Source organism: Sprattus sprattus (genome assembly GCF_963457725.1).
Source record: "Sprattus sprattus genome assembly, chromosome: 8".
NCBI classification, from domain to species: Eukaryota; Metazoa; Chordata; class Actinopteri; order Clupeiformes; family Clupeidae; genus Sprattus; species Sprattus sprattus.
The window spans coordinates 26,275,390-26,301,889 of NC_137927.1; the positions used below are offsets into that span (position 1 = coordinate 26,275,390).

General features: G+C 44.6%; 3 protein-coding genes across 3 annotated transcripts in view; 2 read left to right on the top strand and 1 right to left on the bottom strand.

Moving 5' to 3' along the window:
- Positions 1-298, top strand: part of fah (fumarylacetoacetate hydrolase (fumarylacetoacetase)) — an 11,210-nt gene extending 10,912 nt beyond the window's left edge. Inside the window, exon 14 of the mRNA XM_080843406.1 lies at positions 134-298. Within this exon, the coding sequence (XP_080699532.1) occupies positions 134-210 (77 nt within the window). The 3' untranslated portion in view covers positions 211-298. The remainder of the gene's footprint in view (positions 1-133) is intronic.
- Positions 299-6,151: 5,853 nt separating this feature from the next.
- On the bottom strand, positions 6,152-6,363 carry ctxnd1 (cortexin domain containing 1; the record flags this gene model as incomplete). Its single annotated transcript, XM_080843553.1, has 1 exon — positions 6,152-6,363. Exon 1 carries the CDS (start codon positions 6,329-6,331, stop codon positions 6,152-6,154), a length of 180 nt encoding a protein of 59 aa, XP_080699679.1. The 5' UTR covers positions 6,332-6,363.
- A 13,085-nt stretch (positions 6,364-19,448) lies between these two features.
- The window catches only part of arnt2 (aryl-hydrocarbon receptor nuclear translocator 2), a 39,902-nt gene continuing 32,850 nt past the window's right edge, over positions 19,449-26,500 (top strand). The window contains exons 1-3 of the mRNA XM_080843051.1: positions 19,449-19,534; positions 22,978-23,092; positions 26,212-26,259. Coding sequence (XP_080699177.1) covers positions 19,504-19,534; positions 22,978-23,092; positions 26,212-26,259 — 194 coding nt within the window. The 5' untranslated portion in view covers positions 19,449-19,503. The remainder of the gene's footprint in view (positions 19,535-22,977; positions 23,093-26,211; positions 26,260-26,500) is intronic.

Sequence of the window (26,500 nt, forward strand, 5' to 3'; positions counted from 1 at the left end):
CTCTCTCTCTCTCTCTTTCTCTCTCTTCCTCTCTCTCTCTCTCTTCCTCTCTCTCTCTCTCTCTCTCTCTCTCTCTCGCTCTCTCTCTCTCTCTCACTCTCGCTGTACTTCTGTCTGCTGTGTGTTTGGTCAGGTTATTGCCAGGGCCATGGCTATCGGGTAGGCTTCGGCCCGTGTCGGGGAACGATCGTCCCAGCACTGCAGCAGTGAGGCCCATGTTGCTCCAACAGTGGCCATCTGTCCTCCTCCCAGAGAGAGAGAGGGAGCAGCGCAGACACCCACAGACACCGGCCGAGAGCAGCACAGACACCCACAGACACCGGCCGAGAGCAGCACAGACCCTCAGCAGAGCAGGGGCCAACAACCACTCCCTTAATGGCCTCTCGTCGCTCTGTGAATTGAGTGTCACCGCACTGGGAGATGCAGTTACTTTCCATTCTAGCAGTATAGGAATATTAAGTGTTAAACAGGAACGTTTGTAACCATACCAGATGCAGTATTATGTTCCACTGTGTGAATGTATTTAGGAACCATGTTATAAAAGCTCTGATTTTCACACATACAAGTTTGCCTTTTTTAATGTTATATCCACTGAAAGAGTTTTGCCTAGACTTTTCCACAAAGTGAGTCACGGTTGTTTAGCAATTGAGTTAGGGGGGTTGTTATATAATATTCTTTTCCCAGAGAAAAGTCAGTTATTAACACACACTGCACCGGTTACTGCATATATGAATGGCAAATTGGACACAAATGAAGTTAGCCACTCTACAAACTGGGTGAGTGAGAGCCAGGCAATGAAGTTCAGAGTGTACTCATCTGTGTCAAATTGTTTGTGTATTATTCAGCAATGCAGGACTGGTGTAGCTAATACATTTACATGTAGAGATCCAAACCTTCACTTTTATTGATGAGCTGGGTTCCCAAGCAACCGGCACTCTGCATCTGAAACTATAGTCATCACTGCAGGCCAACACATTTGGCAGACAAACAGCCCTCTTGTTCAATTAAGCAGGTCTTTTCCATTTTTAACTGCGGCTGTCGTGACATCGAGCTGTCCATCGTGTACCAGTTTACTTCCCCAAGGTGGTGTATGTGAGAGAGTGTTTGCAGGTAGGAGGCTGTGTTGTTTGCCATGGATTGATAGTTCAATAGTTATGATGTGCAACTCCATTAGCCTGGTCATGGAAAATGCATTGTCACCATCCTCTTGCACCATCCAGCCGGCAGAGCGGAGTGCCCTGAGAGCATTCTGTCACCATGGTGACTCACACACTTAGACAACAAAGAGCACTGGACCCAAGAAGTAATGGCTGTGAGCGTGTGGGTTTTCACTAGGACAGCAAACATGTTGGAAGTTCAGCTGTGGCAGAGGTGGAGTAATGATAGTCGTGACAGTAGACACACTGCCTTTGTTTCCCAGATGGAATAGTAATAAACATGACTCCCCCACCCCTCTCACTCACTCCCCCCCCCCCCCCCCCCCCCCCCCCCTGTGTGGGCTTTATTGATGTAGAGCAGGTGGGAACTTCACAGCAGCAATGACCTCAGAATCCAAATGAAGGTTTCAGAAGTAGCATGGGAAGAGTTTCCTGGGCACAGCCCCGCAGCCTCCCCCATCAATAAGGGAACTAAGCTTCACTTTTTCCCTTAAAAACCTATTGCGTAGGGAGGCCCCTCAGCTGCACTGAATACATAGCCTACAGTTCCCCTAACAGAAATGAATGTTCTGTTCTGTGCAGCCTCTACACACTTATCAGTACTTCCATAACTCTCCGCTCTAATTATTCCCTTGTGTGAAAATGCTGTCGCAGCATCTCTGTCTTTTATGAAAGCAGAGCAAAAACTCACGATTAGCTCTAGCAAAACCATCCTAATGTAAAATATTACGGTTGTATTTTACATTCTCAAGTAAGTTTTACTGTTAATGGAGTAAGTGCCGCGCCACAGAAATGAGCTCTGGGCTGCTTTATGACTGTGCAGTGGGCAGCCGCTCAAACGTCACTGGGCCCGACGTGGAATGCGCCATGCAATATTAATGCACTCTCCATCTGTGTGTACCAGTGTTTTCAAACACTGCTAATCAATTGTGTCCCACAGAATCATTGGCGCACACTAGAAATCCATGCCAATGTACCAGCGCTGGGCAGAGGCGTACAACTGCTGATGCAGGGGCAGGTTATAAATGCCAGCTAATTAAGAATAATTGATTCCCATTAATATAATAGAAGAGGGAGGAATACAGAGAGGGAGCTATTTGTATCGCTCTTTCAGTGCTGCTCGTATTAAACATGCGCTCACTGTGAACTTAAGGTTTGCTACAGCCATTATTTGCTGCACACTGACATTATGCAATGCTTCATTACTTTTGTTATTTATTTATTTGGAAAGGGAGGAGGGTGGTGGTATCAACTCATTATTTTACTTGGCCTTGTAATTGTCAGACTGCAGGCAATGAACATCGCTCCTAAAGCCTCTGCAATGAAAAAGGGGCCACAGTGTGTACGTGATGCTGTATCAGAGGGGTATTTGAACATACAGTGTGTACATGATGCTGTATCAGAGGGGTATTTGAACATACAGTGTGTACATGATGCTGTATCAGAGGGGTATTTGAACATACAGTGTGTACATGATGCTGTATTAGAGAGGTATTTGAACATATGAAGGCATCTACAGCTGAAGTGTTTTGTGTTGTTATGTCTGTGCTTTGTGTAGATGCACTCAAGCACAGAGTTGGAAAACAAGGGAAGTTAATGATTTCCGAAAATGTGGCCTTTAAATGGCAACAGTAAGGTAAATATTGATCTGACTGGCCTTTCTTCGGGCAGCTTTCACTTTCCGAGTGGCCCTTATTTCAGGACAAAGGTTATTGAGGAAAGGGGTCTAACTACTGTGGGTACTTCCAGATATTGCTCCTCACGTTCCTGAACCAGGATGTGAAAACCTGAATGCATAGAGAAATTCAAGGCTGGAATATAACTGTGCCTAAAGGGATTATCTCCAATTAAGCACCTTTGGTGTTGGGTGTACTGGTATTTGGTGGAAAATTCTCAAAAGCCATTAATATTTGTATGCATAGCCTAGCAAAGATATACACCCTATATTTAGATTTCATTAACAAATAATTAAATATTAATGAAGCCCAAATCTTTAAATAGTTTCCTTTTTGAAAATAATTTAATATGTTGTGTGTTTTGTGCATGGATGTCCCATTGCTATTAAAAGCCTATGCATTATAAATTATCTCATTCAAGGAATTGTTGGTAATTAATATGGAAAATGCACAATATGTGTTTATCTCTTCTTTGGTATTTTATTTTGACGTACTTTTTTTTCTGGACGGAGATGTGCAGCTACCTTTCCTTCACTCCATCAGTATGCACACAAAACGTTTTTTAAGGAAATAAGGAACGAAAAGGTTACTCATTCAGTGAGTATTTGGGGCAGGCTACCAGTATGTGGAGCGCTTACGTTTCCACCACTAATTGACAAATCACATGGTATCAGCGATGCACGGTGCGAAAAGTTCATTTGAAAAAGAAAGGCAGCCCGTTAATGCAATTTACAGTCCAAACAAACTTTTATTAGCCTTAATTGAAATGTGCCTTGTAGTGCCAAGAATATGGCAGAGCTGTTTGCTTTTAAATCAATTGTAAGGGAACAGAAGGACTCAAAGGCCTCTTGACTTGATTAATCAACTGCTCCCGCCGATGGGGGATCTGTGTTCAAAACTTCGCTTCTCCTCTCGAAAAAGTGTGTCCTCCCTCCATGACTGCTGTTTATTCAAACACAGACAGCGCGGAACGTACTGCTCATGGCTGTGTGTAGAGCGAAGGACAAGCTTCACAAACTCCCCACAGAGGAGGGCACTCCCAGAAGCCACACTGCCTGTGAGAGTGCACCCTTGCACACATGGTCGGTTGAGGAGCCGCTCACCTTCGTCTCACACGGATGCTTTAATTTGCTGAAGTTTTTCCCCTGCCGAGAGACCGCGGGGACCCTAAAACTGTCAGATCCCTCAACCCCGCTGTAAGTGACGCTATCTGATCTCTACTTTTGCTTCACAACAGGGGCTAGCGGTGGTGGCAGGCACATCGATGGGATCGCTTGGAAGCGGTAGCGCTCGAACCTCGCCCACCAACCGAGTCATACCACACACTGCCAGGCGGAACGTAAACTGCAAAATTTAGTAGGCAAACAAAACCTTCTCCCCGTTCCCAGACACTCAAGAGGAAAGGAGGGAGTGGGGCTATGTAGACATAATTGTTGACTGGGACTAAGAGAAATACAGTGAGATGCAGACAGAGCACGCGGGACAAATGCTTGTGATTCTTTGCAAGTGAATCTGTGGTCATTGGGATGCCAGCGTGTGAAGTCCTCTTACACACACACACACACACACACACACACACACACACACACACACACACACACACACACACACACACACAGATCAGACAGTGAGGCCCCAGCCTCAATGAATGTTGGGAATGAATGGTGTCCTTATGTTGCCCAGCCCAGATTAGACCCCAGGGCAAGTCTGACCTTTTCCATCAAGCCTGTGGTTACTGGAGACATTAGGAGAAACAGTGCAATAAGGCAAATGCAAAGCTGTCAGGTTTTAGGCATTTCATTTCAGCTTGTCATCAACGGCTTATGTTCTGAATCTGAGGTTTAAAATGGTGGCAATGCCATAACAAAAACAAGTCAGTTTGTAATATTTTGTTATTCATTGGGGTTTGAAACATTGGTATAATATGCCAAACTGTAGTGTGACTCAATTCCCCAAATTCAGATTGAAAACAAATAAGCTTGGTGCATACTGTATAGAGTGCTTTCATGTCATCACAGTCTTTATTTAGAGTAACTATAAACAGATTAAAATGAGCTCTATCCTTCTCCTTTCCCTTATTGAGGACAATTGTAAAATATGGAAACAATTCAAGACAATCTCTGTGGTTTCAGCTGAGGCACTTAATAACATGCAGTCAAGACTACCATTTCACACTTACAAACAAACATACGTAGTTCAGTTTAGACAAGGAACTAACACAAAGACAAGAAATCAAATTGAGCAGCAAGTCAGATTGTTCAAGCTACAGTATAATCAAAGACCGCTGAGTTGGGGGCAGACTGAGCAGAAGTGTTTAAAGGGGAGATAAAAGGGGACTTTGAGAGTGTCCTCCAAGTCAGTGATGGAGTTCTGCGGTCATAGGTGTTTGCCGGAGGATGACTGGACTTCCATTTCCTGTGGTGCAAAAGCACTTGTCGCCCACTGAGTTGCTCTGATGTGATAAATGAATTAAGAGGCACTGCTGTTCTTTTTTAACATCGTAACACCTGCAAGGCTACCCTGCAGAACCCATGATCAGGCCCAGCAGGTTCTCCGTCCAACATCCATCAGTCAGCATTTGGATCAGTGCATCGCCATTGTGGCCATTAAAATTTTTACAAAATGTAGATGAATCTACTGGAAGTCACTGAAATTAACGTTTCCTGCTGTGTTTCTCCATACTTAAGTTCAGTTTCTATTGGCCATTGATTTAGACACAACGTTCATAATGTGAGATGTGGTTCTGCACCACCTGGACGGAATCATCTCTGCCTGGGTTGTGGTGGAGGCTACAGTCTGAAGTCTGACCAAGCTTGTCCTCATTCTGGGTGGAATGTACGAAGCTAGCCTAGGAGGCTGAACATGAGTAGGTAGTTTGCAGTGTTGTTCATGTGCTTGACGGTTGGAATGGCAACTAATCTACTCAACGAGTTGAGGTCGAAGATTAGCCAGCTGCCTCCACCCCAACCCCCACCCCCACCCCCATCCATACTACCACTAGTGGGGGAGAGGGGGCTGTTCTGGTGTGGTTCGCGGAGCATGTGCATATCAATGCATGCTTGTGTTTGCATGCATTAGTAGAGCTAAGCACAGGTGCATGGGTGCTAGAACATGTAGAAACATCCTTTAGAATTGTTTTAAATGTATACGGCGTGTCTTCTCTATATGTATTTCTGGTTAAGTGCTATTTTCATGTACCTTGGATGGAGTCATGATGTAAATAAGTTGCTGTGTGGTGTGTGTTTATGTTTGTGGTTTTGTTGAGTGCCTGTGTTTGTGTTTGTGTCGGGGGGAGAGGACTGCGTGGACCTGGATTCATCAGTCATCCGATAGGTGCTGCTCCTCCCAGGTGGCGGTTGGGATGGCACTGTAAGGGTCCATGATGACCTTGGCGCAGCGGATGATCATGGCTACCAGCAGGATGCACAGGAAGGCGATGCATGCCAGAGTCAGGCCCTTGTCCAGGTCCACGAACTCAGGGTCGGGCGTCGTCTCCATCTCTGCTGTCTGTCCTCATTGAAGCGCGCCGCTGCTGCAACCATCCTGATCCCCGGAGCTTGGTGAGACAGAGACACAAGGACACCTCGCATAAGGACTCTTGGCACAACACAAACACCCTGCATAAAAAGACAAAAGATGACCCTTCCCTTGGCCTCCTGTACCTACAATATGTACTGGCTGGCCTGCGATGTTGCCTTATGTATTCAGCACTAAATATAGACCTTTTCTTGACTGCAAATGTCAGTGTTAAGCGTTGACCTAGGCACTCAGTCATATTCAAATAGGTTCCTGTGCAGACAGCGTCGTAATATGCACTTAGTGTAATTTTGACCGCTGCATCAGGTCTGGAGGTGCCTTGGCTGTGGGTGCCTGCTCTCTGCTTGGCACCGCCCCACCCTCCCTCTGCCCCGGCCCTCTCCATGACCCTCCTCCCAGGCCCTCTCATTTATCGTTAATGTGCAGACACAATAAGAACACAGCACTCGTAGGGGTCGACACAGTTCAGTGTGGCTATTAAAACAAAGGGGCGGATCAATTATTCCACCCCGTGCCCCCACAACTGTGCATGGTAAGCAGAACTTAAACGCCTGGGCCTCAGCCTCTTTGGTTCGGCCATGCCCTCATACTCAGCATGACCCTCTGCCAGGGAAATCCAGGTCTTATACAATTCAGAGGGAAAAGAACACAAGACTACATTGGACTGTTTCTATGCTACCGCTACTTTTGTGCGGTGAGACGTATAGAGGAAAAAGGGCGATCAATATACATTTTGCTTATAATTATGGAGGGGGGAAAGGGGATTCTGTCGATACCTACTCCCTGAGGCATCAATCATTTTTACAGTCCTGACACGATTGGAAAACTCCAGTTCATAAATCCCCTATTTGCATGAATATGGTTGATTACTTTGTGGTGATTACCCTCGTCAATTCTGAACAATTAACAAACAGAGCACATAATCTGATTTGCATTGAATAATGCGATGGAAGGTGAGCGCGGACAGTCATGTCGAGCCCCGTCGATCATCAGGGAGGGAAAAATGGAATCTAGTGGCTCATATCCAGCTTCGACCACCTATACCAATGAATCCACAGCAGCCAAATAAGATATGAGCTGCAAGCCTGAGTCGAGCAATGAAACATAGTTAGAGAGAAGGACAGGCCGAGGTCTCAGCGAATATCTCCAGTGCAGTCAGCCGGCTGTCAACCGGCCTCTTTCAGTGTTCTAAAGGCCTATTGTACGAGTATAGGCCTCATTTATGACCATGGGCTTTGGTTTTAACACTTCATTTGTCACTTGTGTTGTGCTTGCATAGTACAGTGTGAACTTCGGATACTTTGCCTTGACACAGCTCTAAACCCCCTGTATGCTGATAAGGCTTTCGGAAATGTAGGAGCTACCGTTCTTGGCTCCGACCAAGACGAATAGCTAATTTTAGGAGCACTGAAATTCCAATCCTTATTGTGTCAAGCTTAGACATGTGATCCAGTATGTTGTGCTGGGGTGCTGGAGATCAAGTGTTTTGTATTTTAATCTGACTCACTAATGGCCCTGTGAGAAGTAAACCCCTCGTTTCGTTTTCAAGAGTCTATACTTTATTCATGTTATGTGAGGATGGTAAAAAGCTTAAATGATTTATCACAGACTATACGCTATTGACACTAGTTCTTCTTCTGATCATTTTCTTCTGCAGTCTCGACGATTATTGAAGTACTTTTTAAGTTAATCTTCTGGTGACACAGCAACATTTTCCCCTCGCCACGATGGAGAAGACCGGAGCAAATGCGATCTGGTGACTTGTGCCCTGTGTTTCCAGCCAAGATTATTTTGTAACCGAGCTGCACATTTGCCCATCCATCTATCACCTTAATCTACTGGGAGAGCCCAGCGAAAGCCCGTGCAGTCTTTGCGACGCCACAGTTGAACAATTTAGGAGGTGAGCTGCTCCATTTGTGTCCTCTCAGAGCAACTGAGTGATGTGGCTGTGTAATAATATACCCAGAGCAGCACTGATGGGATTCAAACAGCCTCTGCGCTCTGGTCTCCTTCTCCAAGCAGTGCTGTGTGGCAGGCAGGCAGGCAGGCAGGCGTACGCTCGGTGCCTCAGAGATGGGCTGTGCGCAGGGGATTATTTTTTTTAAATAGCCTCTTTGTCCTCCCTGCTAATTAAATCCTGAAGCTAAACAAGTGACAGCACTCTCAAACCAATCAGTTGGCTTTAATTGGCACATTAAGAGCAGAGGTGCATCTAAATCTCCCGGCCACGTCGCCTCTGCTGATGGGAGTGGGGCCGCCCCCCCCTGCCACCTGTAAAGAAGCACTGAGTGCCCCCCCCCCCCCCCCCCCCCCCTGCCACCTGTAAAGTAGCACTGAGTGCCGAGCCCTGACGTGATCTAATGCCACACTGAATGAACACATGATGGGATTGAATCCACTCTGTGGGATTGGAGGGCTTTTACTGCCCTATGAACTGCCCCCCACCCCCACCCCCACCCTCCACAGCCTGCTTTCCCTGTCATAGCGATTCATTTCCGAGGCAAAAGCCAAAGCGATAACATCTCAGCATTACTTGCCATGGCCACATTAAACTCATCAGAAAGCTGAACAGTCAAAATCAAGACCGACCTCAACGAACCCTCCATTGGTTTTTGAATGCTTTTGATGGAGGTGATGATGTACTGACATCATGCTGGCCATTCGTGTTTCTAGCCTCTGAAATGGAACTCTTAAATGTGGCCTTATGTTAATTACGTATTGACCTCAGCAAAGATATGTGTTTCCAATCAGTTGCGGTGTAGGCTGGGTAATTTAAGTTAGTCAACATCGTGTAAGTATGGGGTCTCGGGGATCCTGGCACCTCATTACCCTTGAGTGGGAACTTTTTGGCAGGCACAGCCCTTTCCCCCTGACGAGCAGCACACAGAGCTGACAGGCGTGCTGAGAAGGCCAAAGGACCTGGGGGAGAATAACCACCTTTAATAATGCATCTAGGCAGGACCTCACATTTGAAAGACCCCTTTGATGGTCCACCTCGAGGATCACGGCAAGAACTCCCTGTTTCCCATGTCAGCACATTTTGGGATGCATTGCATACATCACCGGAACAAGCAATTCATCATAAATAACAAAACATTCTTTGCTTTTGTGTGTGTGTGTGTGTGTGTGTGAGTGTGTGTGTGTGAGTGTGAGTGTGTGTGTGTGTGTGTGTGTGTGTGTGTGTGTGTGTGTGTGTGTGTGTGTGTGTGTGTGTGTGTGTGTGTGTGTGTGTGTGTGTGTGTGTGTGTGTGTGTGTATGTGTGTGTGTGTGGTTGTGTGTGTGTGTGTGTGTGTGTGTGTGTGTGTGTGTGTGCTATTCCCTGTCTGCACGGGCAACAGTAACCTTGGTAACACCATTAGCAATTTAATGGAGAATTACAGCTGACTCTGTGAGCCGAAGACTCCAGAAAAAGGAAAGCTTTCATCTCTAAATGAACTTGACATGGAGCAAATGCGCTCCAATTCTGTTTTGATAGACTCTCAGTGCCTGGGAAAAAAAAGACTTGCTTTTAAAAAAAAAAAACACGTCAGATCTCTTATCTCCACAAATGAACAGACGACACAAAGTGTGCTCTGTGCAGGCGCTGGCATATAACAAGCTACTATTAATAGTAATACTTTCTCTGAAATACTCTCTTTGATAAATGAACCTAAACAGAGATCAGAATGAGAAAATCAATTCAAACGTTTTGAATTGTTAAGAAGACAGAGAGTACAGGTTGACTTCTGACTTCCCTCTGTGCATTCAAATCATAGGGGGTGTAATTTGATAGGCCTGAATTGCCGTAGGATTCTCGGCAGAGGAAACACCGTGCCATAGGAAAACTGGGCACAGGCCCAAGACAAGTGGAGTGTGCTGTTCAACATGGCAGCAGCACTGATGATGAATGACAATCGTTTGCAGCTTTGGGCTTCTAATTAAGATGATGAATTGTCTTTGTGGAACTGTGACTCCGGTCAAAAATCTCCAGCCAGGCTGATGTTGATTCATCATCGCCCCGCGTAAATATTGGTGAGTAATGGGATCTTGAAGGCTAGGGGGAACCCTGTGTGCTTGGGCTACAGTGGGCGCGTCGGGAGCAGTCTGTTCCGCCGTGCATAAATGAACGCTCGGGGGTAAGCTTCCCTTTACACATTCTCATCAGTCCAAGCCCCTTTCTCTGCCAGAGCAGATAAATGCCTTCCCCCGGTGTTATCATTTAGGCCCTAATCCAGCCCGACACGAAGCGTATATTCATAATTGCCTACTGTGATTAACCGCCCAATCACGGTGCGCCGGGTAAGAGTCGGCACTGGCTGTGCTGATAACCGCTCTTCCTCTCGCCGGTATCGACATCACTGTGTCACTCACCAGCACAGACACGCACGGGGCAAACTCAGGACTCAGAAGGAACTTCCCTTAATACCTGCGTGAGACTGGCTAGCTCACATATATTGGTTGAAGTTTTTGTTTGATGTTATTTACATGATCTTCTTGACTTTATTTTCTTCTGGCTGGTGGCAGAGTTGTGGGGGATGATTCCATTCATTAGGACCCCATCTGCCACAGAGCATCTGGTGTGTCCACTGGCTACTCTCTCTCTCTCTTTCTCTCTCTCTTTCACACACTGACACACACACATACACGCACGCACGCACGCACGCACTCACATACACACACACTCTTACACAAAAACACACACACACACACACACTCTCACACACACACACACAGACACAGACGCACAAACACACACTCACACACACTCACGCACACACACACACGCACACGCACACACACACACAGACACACACACACACACACACACACACACACTCACACTCACACTCACACTCACACTCACACTCACACTCACACACAGACTCACAGATGCACACACTCACACTAACACACACACTCACAGACTCACCGACACACAGAGCCACACACATCACAATGAGCCCAGATGGGGATCAGAGATCCTTCAGACACACAAGTGGCACGTCCAGCCCTCCTCTGTGAGCTCCTATGTAGCATTCTCCCTTAGGCTCTCACTTCCATCCCACCAGAGTCACAAAGAAACCCAGCAACTGAATGGCAACAGAAACACTCCTACTGCTCAAGTAGAGCAGCAGAGACAAGGAGAGTGCCGCAGGCTCTTGTAACTCGTTGATACTTCAGAGGATCTGATCATCGATTGCAGGACATGGAGGCTTTGCAGAAGCAGCAAACACATCAAGTGGAGCTGCTGATGTGGCATGAATTTGGGGTGCTTGAGAAAACAAGCTCCCAGACCATAAAGCCATGGCCACAGCTTGCCATGACAAGTCCAAATTACTCAGCGGATTCTGTTCTGTTGGTTGACCTCCCCTGGAAAAGCTACCCTCCTACTTATTGGGGTCTACTGTTCCATGCCCATTGGCCTCCAGTGGAAATAGACTTTGAGAGTGCAAGTATTGTTCCAATGCAATATCCCGTGGCAAGGTCTTACGGTATGTAGTTCAAAAGACATTAATGTTCAGTCAGCAATTGTGAATATACATAGTTTACCCCTGTGGAACATGCTGATATGTGCAAGGTCAGATATTTGATGTCTTCTATACGTTTTTTTTTACTGTACTTTCAGAATCAATTTAATAATGAAATGTTATGGACCATTGTTCTCGGAGTGAGTTATTGAGCCAGCATTATGCATTAAGCATAATAATGTATTGTTGTCTGAAAAACTGACTGGAAAGTCACATTACGGCAGAGCAATTTCTAAAAATCTCTTCTGTCCTTGCAAAATACGTGTTCCAAATAATATTCAGATTTAAAATAACCATGTTTCACGGAGCAAATAAAACACCGAAACTAACCCATATATTCTACTCAGAGTGCCTCGCATGAAATAACTCCAGAGCTACTATGAATAACTCCAGAGCTACTTTGCAAATGTTGTATCATTTTACACATTGTGGATGCTGGCTTCTAAAAATCACTCTTGTGTCCGTAACCAACACTCTTCAGCCTTAGAATACTGTACACTTCTTTCAGCTTTGGAAGGAGGAAGTCTTGGTAGTATATGTCTCCCTCAAACATCGGAGAAGAGAGGGAAAGGGCAATGTCTTTCACCAGGCGATGTCCGCCGCACGGAGGCTGGCTCGCTGCCAGAAGGCTCTCCCCTGCCACCAGAGCCCCTCAGAGGGCATCGGCCCAGTGGACACCTGCCACCGGCACCCATCAGGGAATTGTGAAGACACAGTGGGGCATGAAATAAGACACAAAGGTAGAGCAAACAACACAAAAAAAGCAATACATTTTCCTTCTATAGATGTACTGTGTCAACAGAGGAGGAGTGGTCACAAGCGGGCACCTTGAAACCCACAGAACTGTCAAAGGCAGTGTGGACTGTCAAGGCAGTTTACACAAAACTTGTGTGAGAGAGTGTGTGCGTGCGTGTGTGTGTGTGTGTGTGTGTGTGTGTGTGTGTGTGTGTGTGTGTGTGTGTGTGTGTGTGTGTGTGTGCGTGCGTGAGTGTGGCTGTACCTGTGTCTGTCATTCTATATATTGATTACTCAGCAAGAAACCCTTCATTTCCCCAGGCAGAAATGTAAAAGCCCTTTATTAGATTGTTAGTTTGTGGTGGGACTTGTCCATCAAATATGACAGAGAGTTTGCTCCTTCGGAGTCTTGAGCTAATACTCCTATTCCTCTTCAGCATCCGCAGCACAGATCACTCGGAGGACCATCAGAGTGCCAGAAGTGTCAGTACACATGGCTGTAATCATTTCCAAATGGCCCATTGATCTTGATACAGATCTGTTCTCTTGCTGCCAGCAGACGCTGCGGGCTGCATCCTCTCTTGCTCTCCCCGTGCTGATAGTCTCACTCCCCGTCTGCCCATTCCTCTCTGACACTAAGGAAGAGGAGGACATAGAGGAGCCCCCCCTCGAGTAATTGCTGCTGCATCCATCTTGGACCTGGCCGAAACCGCACACAACAATCCCATATGTCCTGCTGACAGCAAGTTCTATTGACTCCCCAATCTCCATTAATGGCAATCTTTCTGATGAATCTCAGCAATGGGTATTAAAAGTTCATTGAACTGAACAAATTGCAATACTAAAGTCCTGGATGGCCCATTCTAAATACATGTGTCTTGCTATAGGGTGTCAAGTGACTTTAGTATCCTCAGATATTTTAGTTTGCAGCACAATCTGTAACTCCTTAGGGAAAAAGAGCGAGCACCGTAAAACAATAGGGCATCCCTGTAACAGTCATTATGGATATATATATATAAATCTTTGTCACTGCAAAACCACGATTGGTATTGTTTATCGCTGTATTCTCTCGCTAAAGTACAAACTAATAGCTTTAACAAAGCATTACTGGACTGGACTGAATGAATAAATGCATGAACACAAATGAAAAAGCTCAATAGATTTGGAGGAGGAACAGATGAAACTGAGACACATTGTGTTTCAATGGATCATTTCTCTCAACCCAATTAATTTACTTTAGGACTTCAGACTGGGCTAATTAGCTTTTGAGTGGTTTTGGATGCTTGCCCATGGTACCCCCTTGCAAAAATGTTTTATTCACATGGATATTTACAACTTTCACAATAGAACACTATTAATCATTTTTTGTGTGAAACAGTATTGTTCTGTTTGACATACTTATTTATTGTCCCTATTGTCTCTGCCCAATTTACCTATAACCCATAGGTAAATGCTTCTCTAAATGAAGTGAAAAGCTACCAATACCTTATGGGTATTGAAGAACAAGTTCCCTGAAATGTATGACCGAAGAATGACTACAAAACCCTACCTGCAATTATTGTGGAATATCGAATTCCCTGTAGAACTCACTGTGTTTGTGTGTGTGTGTGTACTGGGCTGATCATGTTGACAAAATGATTAAATTATACGCCAAATTAGTTGCTGCATTACATTACATTACATGCATTGAGTACTCATATAGATTGTTCCCAGTTTTAACAACAATCTGTCTGTAATTAAACTAAGAACCAAAGTCAGTTATTATTGTATCATTTCAATTGTTCATTTTCAGCCCGCAAACTTTTTGTGGACAGAAAACAAGCAAAACATGTAGGTAAAGAGATAGAGCGGAACAAGACTGGAACACGACTTCAACTCTAAACTAGAGCCATATTATGTACACGAACTTTGAAAAATGTGTCAATGGAGAACTCCCAAAGCCCAGTCCCAAAACACAACCACAAGAAAAACAAGCACTGAGACCACAAAATGGACTGACAACAACATTGAAAGTCTCCTCTTTTCCACTCCCTAAGACCAGACTAGCCCCTCTCACTGTCCAAATTAGTCCAAAGGAGAGCATCTGCTGGCTGGACTTTTATGTCCAACATCTCCCACCCTCAAAGCAACAGCACAGCGAAAGCCACACACACACTCACTCACAAACCAACACAGCAACAGTTGCCGAGATGGTCGGCAGAAAGGGGTCCACTCCATACCTGCTCTCCTCACATGCTGGCGTGCGGATGGTGGGCTGGCTGGCTGGTGTGTTCCCGGCACCGCTGCTGGAGCTGGAGCTGGGGCTGGAGCTGGGGCTGGGGCTGGAGCTGGGGCTGGAGCTGGAGCTGGAGCTGGAGCTGGAGCTGGAGCTGGGGCTGGAGCTGGGGCTGGAGCTGGAGCTGGGGCTGGAGCTGGTGCTGGAGCTGGAGCTGGAGCTGGAGCTGGAGCTGGGGCTGGAGCTGGAGCTGGGGCTGGGGCTGGAGCTGGAGCTGGAGCTGGGGCTGGAGCTGGGGCTGGAGCTGGGGCTGGGTCTGCTGAAGATCGGCGAGAGTATCCTCTGCACTGCTCTGCTCTGCTCTGCCTCTCAGACTTACTGCACCGCCCTGCGTGTGGAGAGTGGAGCCCAGGGCAGCAACAGACTGTCTCCTCAGACTCCACATGCACAAAACACACTCGACTACTGGAGAGAGTGGGGGAAAGAGAGAGAGAGAGAGAGAGAGAGAGACTCGTGCAGCCAGGTGCAGCACCACTCACACACACACTCAATCACTACCAGCGCACTCCCTCTACAGACTGCTGCCTGTCCACCTCCTGCCTAAGTCTGTGTGTGTGTGTGTGTGTGTGTGTATGTGGGTGTGTGTGTGTGTGTGTTTGTGTGTGTGTGTGTGTGTGTGTGGGTGTGTGTGTGTGTTTGTGAGAGAGAGAGAGCGGAGAGAGAGAGAGAGAGAGAGAGAGAGAGAGAGAGAGAGAGAGAGAGCGAGAGAGAGAAAGAAAGCTCTTGTCTTTATGCATGTTGTTTGTCTTTATGCATGTTTGTATGAGTGATTCTGCATTCCAGTTTTCTTTTTTGTGTATGTATGCAAGCATGTGTCTAGTCAAGAGAATGGACACATTCCTGTGTTTCTGGTGTTTGCCAGAAGAGCGTTTGTACGCCTGAATATACACTCACTCTGCTTTGGCACAATTGAACTGTCTGCTACTTGCAACATTAAGCACGCTTCCCTCCCCGATGCTGTCCCCTGCAGTTCCTCGTTATGAAACAATGCAACAGTGCAGAAGCCGGAGCTCCCAAACTTCACACAGACACCACCACAACATCTCTCAGGCTGCTGCCGTATTGTTCAACACAAAAGGGTTAGACCAATTAGTCGTCAAAGAGAGAAAAGTGTCAGCTCTGGGAGAAGGAGGGAGTGGGGGGGGGGGGGGGGGGGGGGTGTTGATGTTAATGTGAGCCAACTGGCAGCTTCGTTCTGGTGTGTATGCTCACCCTCCCGCATTCTGGATGTTTATGTCGAAGAGGTTGTTCATCCTGACACGGAACTGTGCCGCATGTCCTACAGAAAAATACTTCAGGCCAAGGGCAAACGCGCCCAACTGTCTGTTTATTGACGCTGAAGAACAAGACGGCTGTTTGGACTTACGTGCAGTAGTCCTGCTTACAGACAAACTTGGGAGCAGACATATACACCCTTAAACACACATGCATGTATTGCCACACAAACCTCCTGCATATATCACCAGACAAAGTCCTAACTGTTGCATCTAGCAGTTCATGTCCGATCTTACCAAGTTATGTCTTCTGAAGTTGTTGTTTAGTTACTTTACAAAATTACTGTAGCTGGTGAAGCATTCGTCAGCTGTTGCCCTCCCAACAGTTGTGTCCACTCGAAAATGATATAATGGGCCAAAGAGCTTGCTTTGAGCTCCTATTCCATGGTGCCTTTTATGTATAACTGCTGACCCATTTACTCCTATGTAGCGTATTATATCTTATTCTGCTGGACACAAGAGATGTCCCAAGTGCCACAAGCTGTCTTTCAAACAGGGCAACTAAGACTGCTTGTTACACATTAGTGCACAAATATAATACAACCCAGGGATCCTTACTTGTTCTTAGGGAATCGATATAATTGATGCTACACACAGCCCCTCTGATTTAGAGTCTGTTTTCTGCACAGTCTACAGGAGAGAAGCAATACTGGGAAATGCATGCCATGGCCAACAGAAGGGGGCAGCCTGGATTAGCAGATAAATGTTGAAGAGTTCAGATTGTGTTATGTCAGATGCTTCTGTTGCATGTCAAGCTGGGCCTGTTTGACTGCAGAGTGGGCCCTGTTCTGCAGGCCCGACGCTTTAGGGGGTCCAAGAGATGCAGGCGCAACCAGACCCAGTCTTTAATGGGGCCTAAACATACAATTATACTCATGACCTTAGGGAAGCTCTCTGTGTTTCACCGCAAAATAAACAAATTCAGGGCTTTAAGGCAGGGACAGGATTGCATGGCATCTGATAGTGAGTAACAGTGAGTAAACTGTTTGCTCTTGTTTGCTCTGTAAACTCTTGCACCTATTCCAGTGACTCAATTGGTTAAGGGCGCATTCTCATCAAAATATGTGACTGCCATTGGACACTTTACAATGTATGCCCCGCCCACATTGGAGTGCCACCCTCTATCAGCTCTGAGAAGTTAGTTTAGGTTGTCCTACTACTTATTTTTTATCATTATAATTCTGTAATGTCTTTCCTGCTATCGTTAAAGTAAAGCACATTGAGTTGCACATGTGCATAAATAAAATTGTCTTGCCTTGCCTTGCCTTGCCTATGTCTTACTATGTGTTACTGTAACAAACACATACAAAAACATATTGTGTGATGAAAAATGGAAAGGAACGGCTCCTGGAGAACACAAGGGAGGTGGAAAAGAGTTTTAATTTTGTTTTTTCAAGTACGGTCATCTGTACATTCTGAGGCTAGCAATCCCCATGTCAGCACAAGCACTGTTTCATCGTCTGATGATCATCATGGCAACAGTACCCAAATGGTAGGCTCATGTGTTAACTATTTCTTGCACCTGCCCTGCACCATGTATCCTACTGGGAAAGCAAGAAGAGTTAATACAAAATGGTAGAATCTTGCCAGGAATTGGGACATGAGAATACATTACACATATTTGCTTAACAGTGATGAATAAGATGTAAGAACACAGAGCACAAACACACTTTTAGAAACCACCAAATATATATATACATTTCATTACAATAAATACAGTGAAAGGATTCGGTTACAAGGAAGTATCTTCCTGCAGAAAACTGTGAGCTCAGCACATTTAGTGGTTGACTCTGCTCTAAGCAAAACCACACATACTGACATTACAAAATGTCAGGAAAATGACATTTCTTCACACACTTTCAGTAATATTTTGTTGCAAAGAGGAATGCCTTATTTAGTTATTTAGTGTGTGCATTATTCTTTCTATATCTAATGCACTATGTACAGCACGTTGGTCAGTGCGAGCTGTGTTTAAATGTGCTCTAAAAATAAACTTTACTTACTTACTTTTACTTGTGTCCTTGTATGAAAAAATAAGAATAAGAATAATGCCTTAACCCAATTCTAACTCACTAACCCAACTCCTTTTTCTAAAACCTGCTCATCTTCTAAATAGGATTTACTCATTTTCAACCAAGAAACCCACAATGACCTACCAAGAAACATCAGGAGTTATTTAAGGTATCCTTTAATTGAGGGATTATCAGTCCACAGAACATAAAGTACATTTGGTTGTTATCACTTTTATTAACTGCATTTCTACTCTACACGTTAGTCTTGTCAGCAGTCTGTTGTAAACTAATGGTGTGTGTATAATCTAATGGAACAGGCGCTGATGTGATGTAATTACCATTGGCTCTTTCACAGGCTCATCTCCCCAAAACAGGGCCTGTTAAAGAGCCAATGATAATTACATCATAATTTACACTCCACAAAGACAGTCTTGTGCCTGTAATGTTGTCCAACGTGTCAACGTTCCTTTACTACATTATTTATATTATTTCAAGTCAACACAATTAAACAAAATATGACTGTATACTCAAGCCATCTGTTATGTAACAACTTCTAATAAGTTCCCTTTTGTGTAAAAAAGAAAAGCCTATTAAAGGGATGATACTGTCTGTCAGTTATGGAGTAGGAACATGAGGAATCAAATTGATGTGACCTATTTGAAGATCTATTCATAGACTATTTTTGATTGCCACGTGGGCACTGATTAATGAAGAATCCCTTTAGAGATTTTAAGTTAAATTTAACTGACATGGACAGTCTTTCATTTACCATTGTGAAATTGAACCCTTTATTTTCTATTGCATATGATATTCAGTGACAACTTTATTTAAAAAAAAAAATGTAGGCCTATATTTTTTTTAATTGACGAATTAAACTCGATCAACAAAGTTTCTGTGTTCTCAGCAGTTATGTCAGTATGAACTAAGGCGCGTTCATATAGCAGTGTAAAAAAAAATGGTATTTTCTGGATAGCGAAACACATTCTACCTCAAATACATGGTTGACTTGCTTCCTCTTTGAGTCTAATTTGACTTAAAGCTGGGATACAGTATTAATTAATTCAAGTGAAGTCTCGCGGTGTTAGCCTTCAGACATCTTGCATTTTTTAGTCTGTAAGCTCGAAATTGTAACATACTCCCACGTTAACGAATATAAAATACAAGTTTTCTGTCGACTGTTTTCATGTATCGTTCAGCCTTAATGCATGCGAATGTCCTAGGCAGCTGAATCGAGCTTGCGTGCCAAACACTTGAGTGGATTGTCTTTCCCAGGGCGTCCTGAATTGTGCGTCATTTTCATTTCTGCATTTTGTTTTCCATCGAGGCAATATGGCAACACCCGCCGCGGTAAATCCATCGGGTAAGTCAGATATTTTTCATCTGGTTATGCACATGGCAAAGATAATTAGACAAGAATCTGTCACGCTTTGGCATGCAATGTTATTTTCGCGTTAACAAAAGAAACAAGCTTCAGCGCTTATATCGACGTCAGTCACAGCATCCCCTTCCCCCACGTAGCTAGCCTTGCACACAACAGAGGGGTTTCGGATCAAAATTCACCCAGATTTCTACGGTTATTCATTTCTATACGACATCATAAATGAAACGACAGATTTACAACAACAGGCGACATGCATTTGTTACGATTTTCCTTCTGAAATGCAAATTAGATACCGGAAACATTCCTGGTTGCTACGTGCTTTGATTTCATTGATACATTGTAACGTTAGCTAGCTATCCCTAAAACACTGCTCCCGTTACTCTCCGGGGATATAAACTTCAAGATTATTAAGGATCCTGCTTTTCTCTGACACATTGACATGTTCAAAATCATGTTTTACACGTAATAGATTAGGTAGGCTACTTCCTCCTGCCTGTTGATTCCATCCATCTTAAAGCTAGAGAGAAAATCTCCAGTAGGCTTTATTTAGAATCAATGTACTTGGTGCAGGCTTTGGAAAAGGCTGGTCCGCAACCATATAATCGTCTCATTACGCCTTAGTTATTTAGTTATTAAGTGAGTTATTTCACATTTATTACAGATGTAGTTAATGTCGCTTGCCTGTCTTTCGTAGGGGTCGGGTTATTTTAAAACGCGCGAATTCAGAGCTTACTTTCTCAATAACATTGTGCACTAAATGGTCCTAGTACAACCGCAGGCTATGTTACCCTGTATTCGGCCATATTCAGGATGATCTGTTTTGATCGTTTTAAACACTTTAGAGGTCATGCGATGTGCTTATCCCTATATCCCATCATGGGGCAACACAGTACATTAAGTGGAATCAGTAGCTGACAGGGAACTCTGAATTACACAGGACAAATGACAAGTTTATCCCTGGAACCCTTAGTTGGTGTGGATAGGTGCTTATGCGCTCCATATTTCTGTCCTCTGTCAAGTCTAAACCAATGGTACAGTACACTGTCATGCATCTCTGGGGTGATATGTCCCTGTCGCCTCATTACAAATGTTAATGAAGCATTTTAAAATAAATAAATAAAGAATATCTGAGCGTTATTAGCACCTGGTCTGCATACAAAATTGCCAGGCGTGGTTTTAGAATGCAAGGGCCATCGTCTGAGGGAGCTTCAGCTGTCAGAAGTCACACTGAAGGGCACTTTGTTTAAGTAGGCTCTCTCGCTAGGCAGAGGACACAGGCAATCTGTGGGCCATCTGGAGTCTTGCCTCTCTCGCACACACACACACACCGGCAAGAACAGTGAATTTTCAAATCACATCACAAAAAGAAATGATAAGGCCAGGTCTCTCATTCAAACCAAGAGTGAATATTGGTTGTTCAGCATGACCTGTTTCAGTTACTGTTTTACCCAACCAGACGGCTTTATCAGTAGTGCCACTGCTTTGTTGAAAACTGGGGAGAAAAGGTTGACATGGTGTGTCATTTTCATATAAGCAGACATTTAGCGTTCACTGCGAGGTTTAAATCATCCAGTAGAAATGCCTGCTGGTAGCTATAATACAGTCTTAGTTTAATTTTAGAATCACAATATGAAGCAGATAGCTTTTTGTTTCATATTCCTCCCCTCTGCGTGGACTTAGTGTGTGGTCTGGATCCACAAAAGGCGGCTCTGTTAATCGTGACTCATGGCATTATTCAGAGGCAACCAAGGTATGTAGGCAGGGAGAGTGGAGGCAGCTGCAGAGGCTTTAGGACCGGTTTCAGTTAAGGCCTTCACCCATCGCATTACACACACACACACACACACACACACACACACACACACACACACACACACACACACACACACACACACACACACACACACACACGAACAGAGCCACACTACAGTAGCTTGAGACGCTGTGAAGGAAAGTGTATGGAGGAAGACAGGCTGTCAGAGACTGCTTTGTGACCAACAAATATTGAGATGTACAAGCTTCTGTTTGTATGTTCCCTGTGTTAGGTTTGAGGTTGCAATGGCGGACAAGGCATGTTCCCACCCCCAGGGGAGATTAGCATGGGCTCAGCATCTCTATTCATTAGCCTATCTTCCGCAGTTCCATTTATGGTCAATTTCAAAATTCTCTGATAGAACGCACAGCGCTATTGGATTTCTGTATTTGCATGCTGGAGTGCTTTACAAGGAGACAGCCTTTGAATATTGTTTCATACACGTCTCTCGTATGACTGGAGTCCCAGTTGTTAATCAGTTTGTTGAAATCGGCCTCCCTCGTTTGCATATGAAATAAATTGCTTTTCGGTCCTCATTAGGTATTCAGTATGGAGAGGAAATGCCGAGACTGCACGAAGGCTAGTATTTGTTGAAGTAAATTATGATAATGTTAAGATCATAGAAACCTCATGATGTGTGTAATAAATGGTAGTTGTCCTATTGAAAATTGCAGCATGTAGCACACTTAAGCTCATTATTTTCCTCCTCTCACCCCATGTTCACATAAGTAAGCAGAGTGCAGGAAATGCTATTAGCAAGAGGCTAAGCGCTAGCCAGTGTGCTGGTCATGGAGGTATTCTGGGAAATCTTTTTTGTGGTCTCTAATTGGGCAAAGTGTTCCTGCAGCATGTTCCCTGAGGATTGGCGTTTATCATACTGCATACAGAATGACATAGATTTGCTTCCAGTGTTTGCAAACGGGCTGACATTAAAGCAGCGTACCTTTGGGGTGGTGGTAGTCTCAGGTGGCTGAACAGCTTTTCCAGGACTTGATAGAATTTACTAGAATGGTAAATTGCCTGGGGTTATTAGACTGGCTTGGAAGTGCTGGGAAGACTGCTGAAAGAATAAAAGAAGCAACCTTGGACTTGTCAGAGATGTGATTGAAAAGGAGAAACCCTGTCTGACTTGCCCCCCCCCCCCTAAAAAAAACAACAGCCCCCAAAGCACTGATTAATGAGTTTGACCTCAAAAGGCTTTAATCAGTCCGCTCAGCTACGGATCAGTCCGCCTCTGTAAGTCATCCCTCACATTAACTTCCTCTGCGCTCTCGTTCACTGTAACCCACATTCGCCGGAGCCGAGGCCTATAGGGCAGTGCGCGGCCCCGAGCTTCATAAATACATAGATGAGAACTCTTCGTAGGGAGTGATCATCCCAAGCTGAGCCAAGGTGGAACGCACACAGTAACATGATCAAATATTAACACGGGGGCTGGTTCCCTTGGGACGTCTGCTTGGGTTTGTTTAGCCTATCCATTGCAGGCGGATGTATTGTGAGGGTGTATGTGGGGGCAAGGCTGGCGTGAGATGAACTAGTGGATGCTAGTGGATGTGACGGTGTTTTTTTTGTTTTTGTTTTTGTCGTTGTTGTTGTTTGTGGCCTGCAGAAATGGGCACAGATCTCCCAGGGCCGGTGGCCATGCCTGGTGCAGTGGTGGGCGCGGGCCAGGTCAGGATGGCCGGATCCATGCCAGGCAGAGGAGGCAAGAGGAGATCTGGCGGGTGAGTACATAGTTTTTCTGTCTTTGTCCTCCCTACGCACACACACACACACACACTCTCCAAAAAGCACCCAAACACACACACAGACACACACACACATACACACACTCTCCAAAAGCACCCAAACACACACACACACACACTCTCTAAAAGCACCCAAACACACACACACACACACACACACACACACACACACACACACACACACTCTCCAAAAGCACCCAAACACACACACACACACACATACACACACACACAAACACACACATGCACACCATCTTACTCATTCAACCCAGTCTCCCACCACAACCTTCACCGAACTGACTGTGGGCCCCGACTGCTCTCCCGAGACCTAAAGCAAACATTTCAGCACCTGGTTCAACAAGCGCTCTGATTGGGCCTGTTTGACGGACGCTCTTGGCTGGGAGAGTGTGCCTGGTCCAAGGCAGCAGGCGTGGAGAGGCTGCCCAGTGATCGAGCCTCGAGCACTGGGTGGGAACACTGATGTTGTGTTTCTGGTTCTACTTTACTCCTTGTGTATTTAGACCATAGGCACACACTACTAGATGGCGACTTTGCCTTTGTTTAGGCTTGTGCTGTCAGGTTGTTTTGACATGGGGCTGTGTTTTATTTTTTAGGGTTGAGATCAATATGTGTGACTTAATGATAGTTAAATGGAAACAATTGAATCAGTGGAGAATCTCTGGAGAGATAAGTGATGAGTTTCCAGAAGTTACTTCCAAGTCTAAATGTTACTTATATGGCACAAAGCCTGTGATACATTTGTTGAAGGTTGAGAGTCTGTGGTCACAGGAATTTGGATGTGGGGGAAGGAAAAGTTAAAGTTTAAATTGCGTGTACAAGTTGGAGTTACACAAGGCGTAGACCTAAGAAGGGTGTATGTTGTGTCAGTAAAAGCTCTAGGATACACGGCGAGGTTAGTTTGATTATGTTTTAAATTCTGAATTTGAATGTGGAGTGCATGTTGGAATGAGAGACTTGTAGACTTTGGTCAGAATTTAATAAGGTAGATTTGCTGCCAACTCCAAGGTTTGACAGAATTTGGCAGCTGAATTGACAGATTAAATTCCAGCCTTGTTTGAGTCTTTTTTGACTTTCTAAACAGACGTGGTATTTCAACTTATTCTTATTCAGTATGTTGCACAAATTAGCGAATGTAATTCTCTGTCTAAGAATGATTTCCGTGATCAGAGACCATGATGTACACATGCACACTCGTAGCAGCATTGAGTAGAAACCGCACACTCTTTTTGACTAACTTCGTTTTTCTATTTTGCCATCGGTAATGAAAAAACAGGAGTAAAAACAAACGCTGCTGCTGCCTGTTTAGAAGGATCGTGATCAGGCCTTTTAGTGAGGCTGGTGTTCAGACACCCTGTTCTTTTATGGATGAGCTCCAAGCCTCTGAAGTCATAACCCATCAAACGGAAAGGATTGTTACCATGCTCAGCTCTCTCTCACACCCAGACCTTTCTCTGAGGAGCTCATCATTGCAGAAGCCATTATCAGCCAGCTGGCTAAACTACACCTCTTTCCCCATACCCTTCGACTGCCCGCAGACTATGAAATACATTTTTTTATGAATAATGACAGCCGCAGACCATAGTGCTGGAGAGGGAGGAGCCGTGGCTTGGTCAGCCGTGATCTCCTGGAAAGGAAATCATTTTTGCCAGTGAAAGCACTCCACACCTGGAAAGTAGACACTTGTTTGGTGTTTGTGTCTGGCTTTTAGCTGCACTGTCGAACAATGTTTGTTGTGCTTGTAATTGGGTCTTAATCATCAATAATCAAAGTCTCCTAAGTGGTGATCAATGAAAGCGGGTTATTGATTATGTGAAGTCGAACGGGCTGAACTAGTTCCTCAGAAAGGAAGTCTTAATGTGAGGTGGCAATTAGAAATTGGCAATTAGAACAGGTCTGTTTCAAGCAGGAAATTGAATTCAATACCTCTGAAGGAGTAATCAGAAAAAAGAGATGCTAGTATCACTTGCCACAGTTAATAGAACTAAACTTACACTTCCAGCAAAAAAGGCTCTGCTCGTGGGACAGAAGGGATCTGTTGGACCGCGAGCTTCGCTTGTGAAGATGACAGAAAGTTCAATCCAGTCCTCTGGCATTGAGTCTCAATCTTAGAAATAAATGTGTCGCAAGAAGAAGCATTGTAGAAGCAGGGATGGTTTGATCCTGGGTGGAGAAAGGCCATTTTGAGATCCTTTTAGTGTAGTTGTCCAGTTAAGCCAATAATCTTCTGTTGGGGAGCAACTGATGCAAACCCTGTTGAGAACATTTCTGCTATATTTAGAATGAAAAGGGAATGTGCAAACATGGAGCAACTCTAAAAGATTAACAATGAGACACTGAGCATGTGTAGTTTCCAATGCAAGGTCTACAGAAGGCGTAATTCACAAACATTACAAAAAGTATTCTGAATTAAAATGAGTCGCCGTACAGTGCAATTGAAGAAAAGGAAAAGCCAGTCAGTGTTTTTATTATGCAAATTGGATCTTTGGTAAAAAGCATGCACATTCTTTTTTTACCCGTCGGCGTAGTTTGGTTAAACCATGCATCCCCCCCCTCCCCAAAAGGCTTTTAAGTGGAAAGGCAATTGGCACCTTTACCGGTTGGATTTTGTTTCCCATCCCTGCTGGTGGTTACCGGATTGTTGGAAATTGGCTTTCTGGCCAAATCCACAGTATGGTAAGCCCTCACCGAGAATGACACTGATAGCCCAACACAAGGGACTCAGACACACAGACACTTTTGCTTTTCACTGCAAGCTATTCTTGCTGCACAGGGATACATCTGTTTGTTGTCTTTTCAGGAAATATTCACTGTAAACAAAGTGGTCCGAGTCTGTGCTCAATATCGATTGCTGTTTATATTTATGACCTCTTAGAGCATTGCTACATATTGATTTAATATCTCCACTTGCAGAAGATATTACAAACAAGTAGCCCCGCTCTTTATTTGTATTATTTGAATAATAATAATCTAGAAGGTGATGTGATCATAATTTGAAAATGCTGTATGTGTCTGAAGAGTGTGGTGTGGAATATGGTGGTAAACGTTTTTTTGCTTTTCTGATCATTGCACTACAGAATGGACTTCGACGATGAGGACGGAGAAGGACCCAGCAAATTTTCAAGGTGAGGAAAGGGCCGTCATACATGTGTATCGCTTCCTCAAGTTGACTGCTTGCTGCATATATGTTAGCTCTGAAATGTATACGTTTGTAAGGAATTAGTTCTTTTCTACCCATCCATGCAAGACATATAGAAACTTTCCAGAGTCTGTATGTGTTATGGATATATCTACTGATTACATCCATTGTGCCATCTCAACGTGTGTCTTTATATTTTGTAACTTCATTTCAGAATTGTTTTGCTG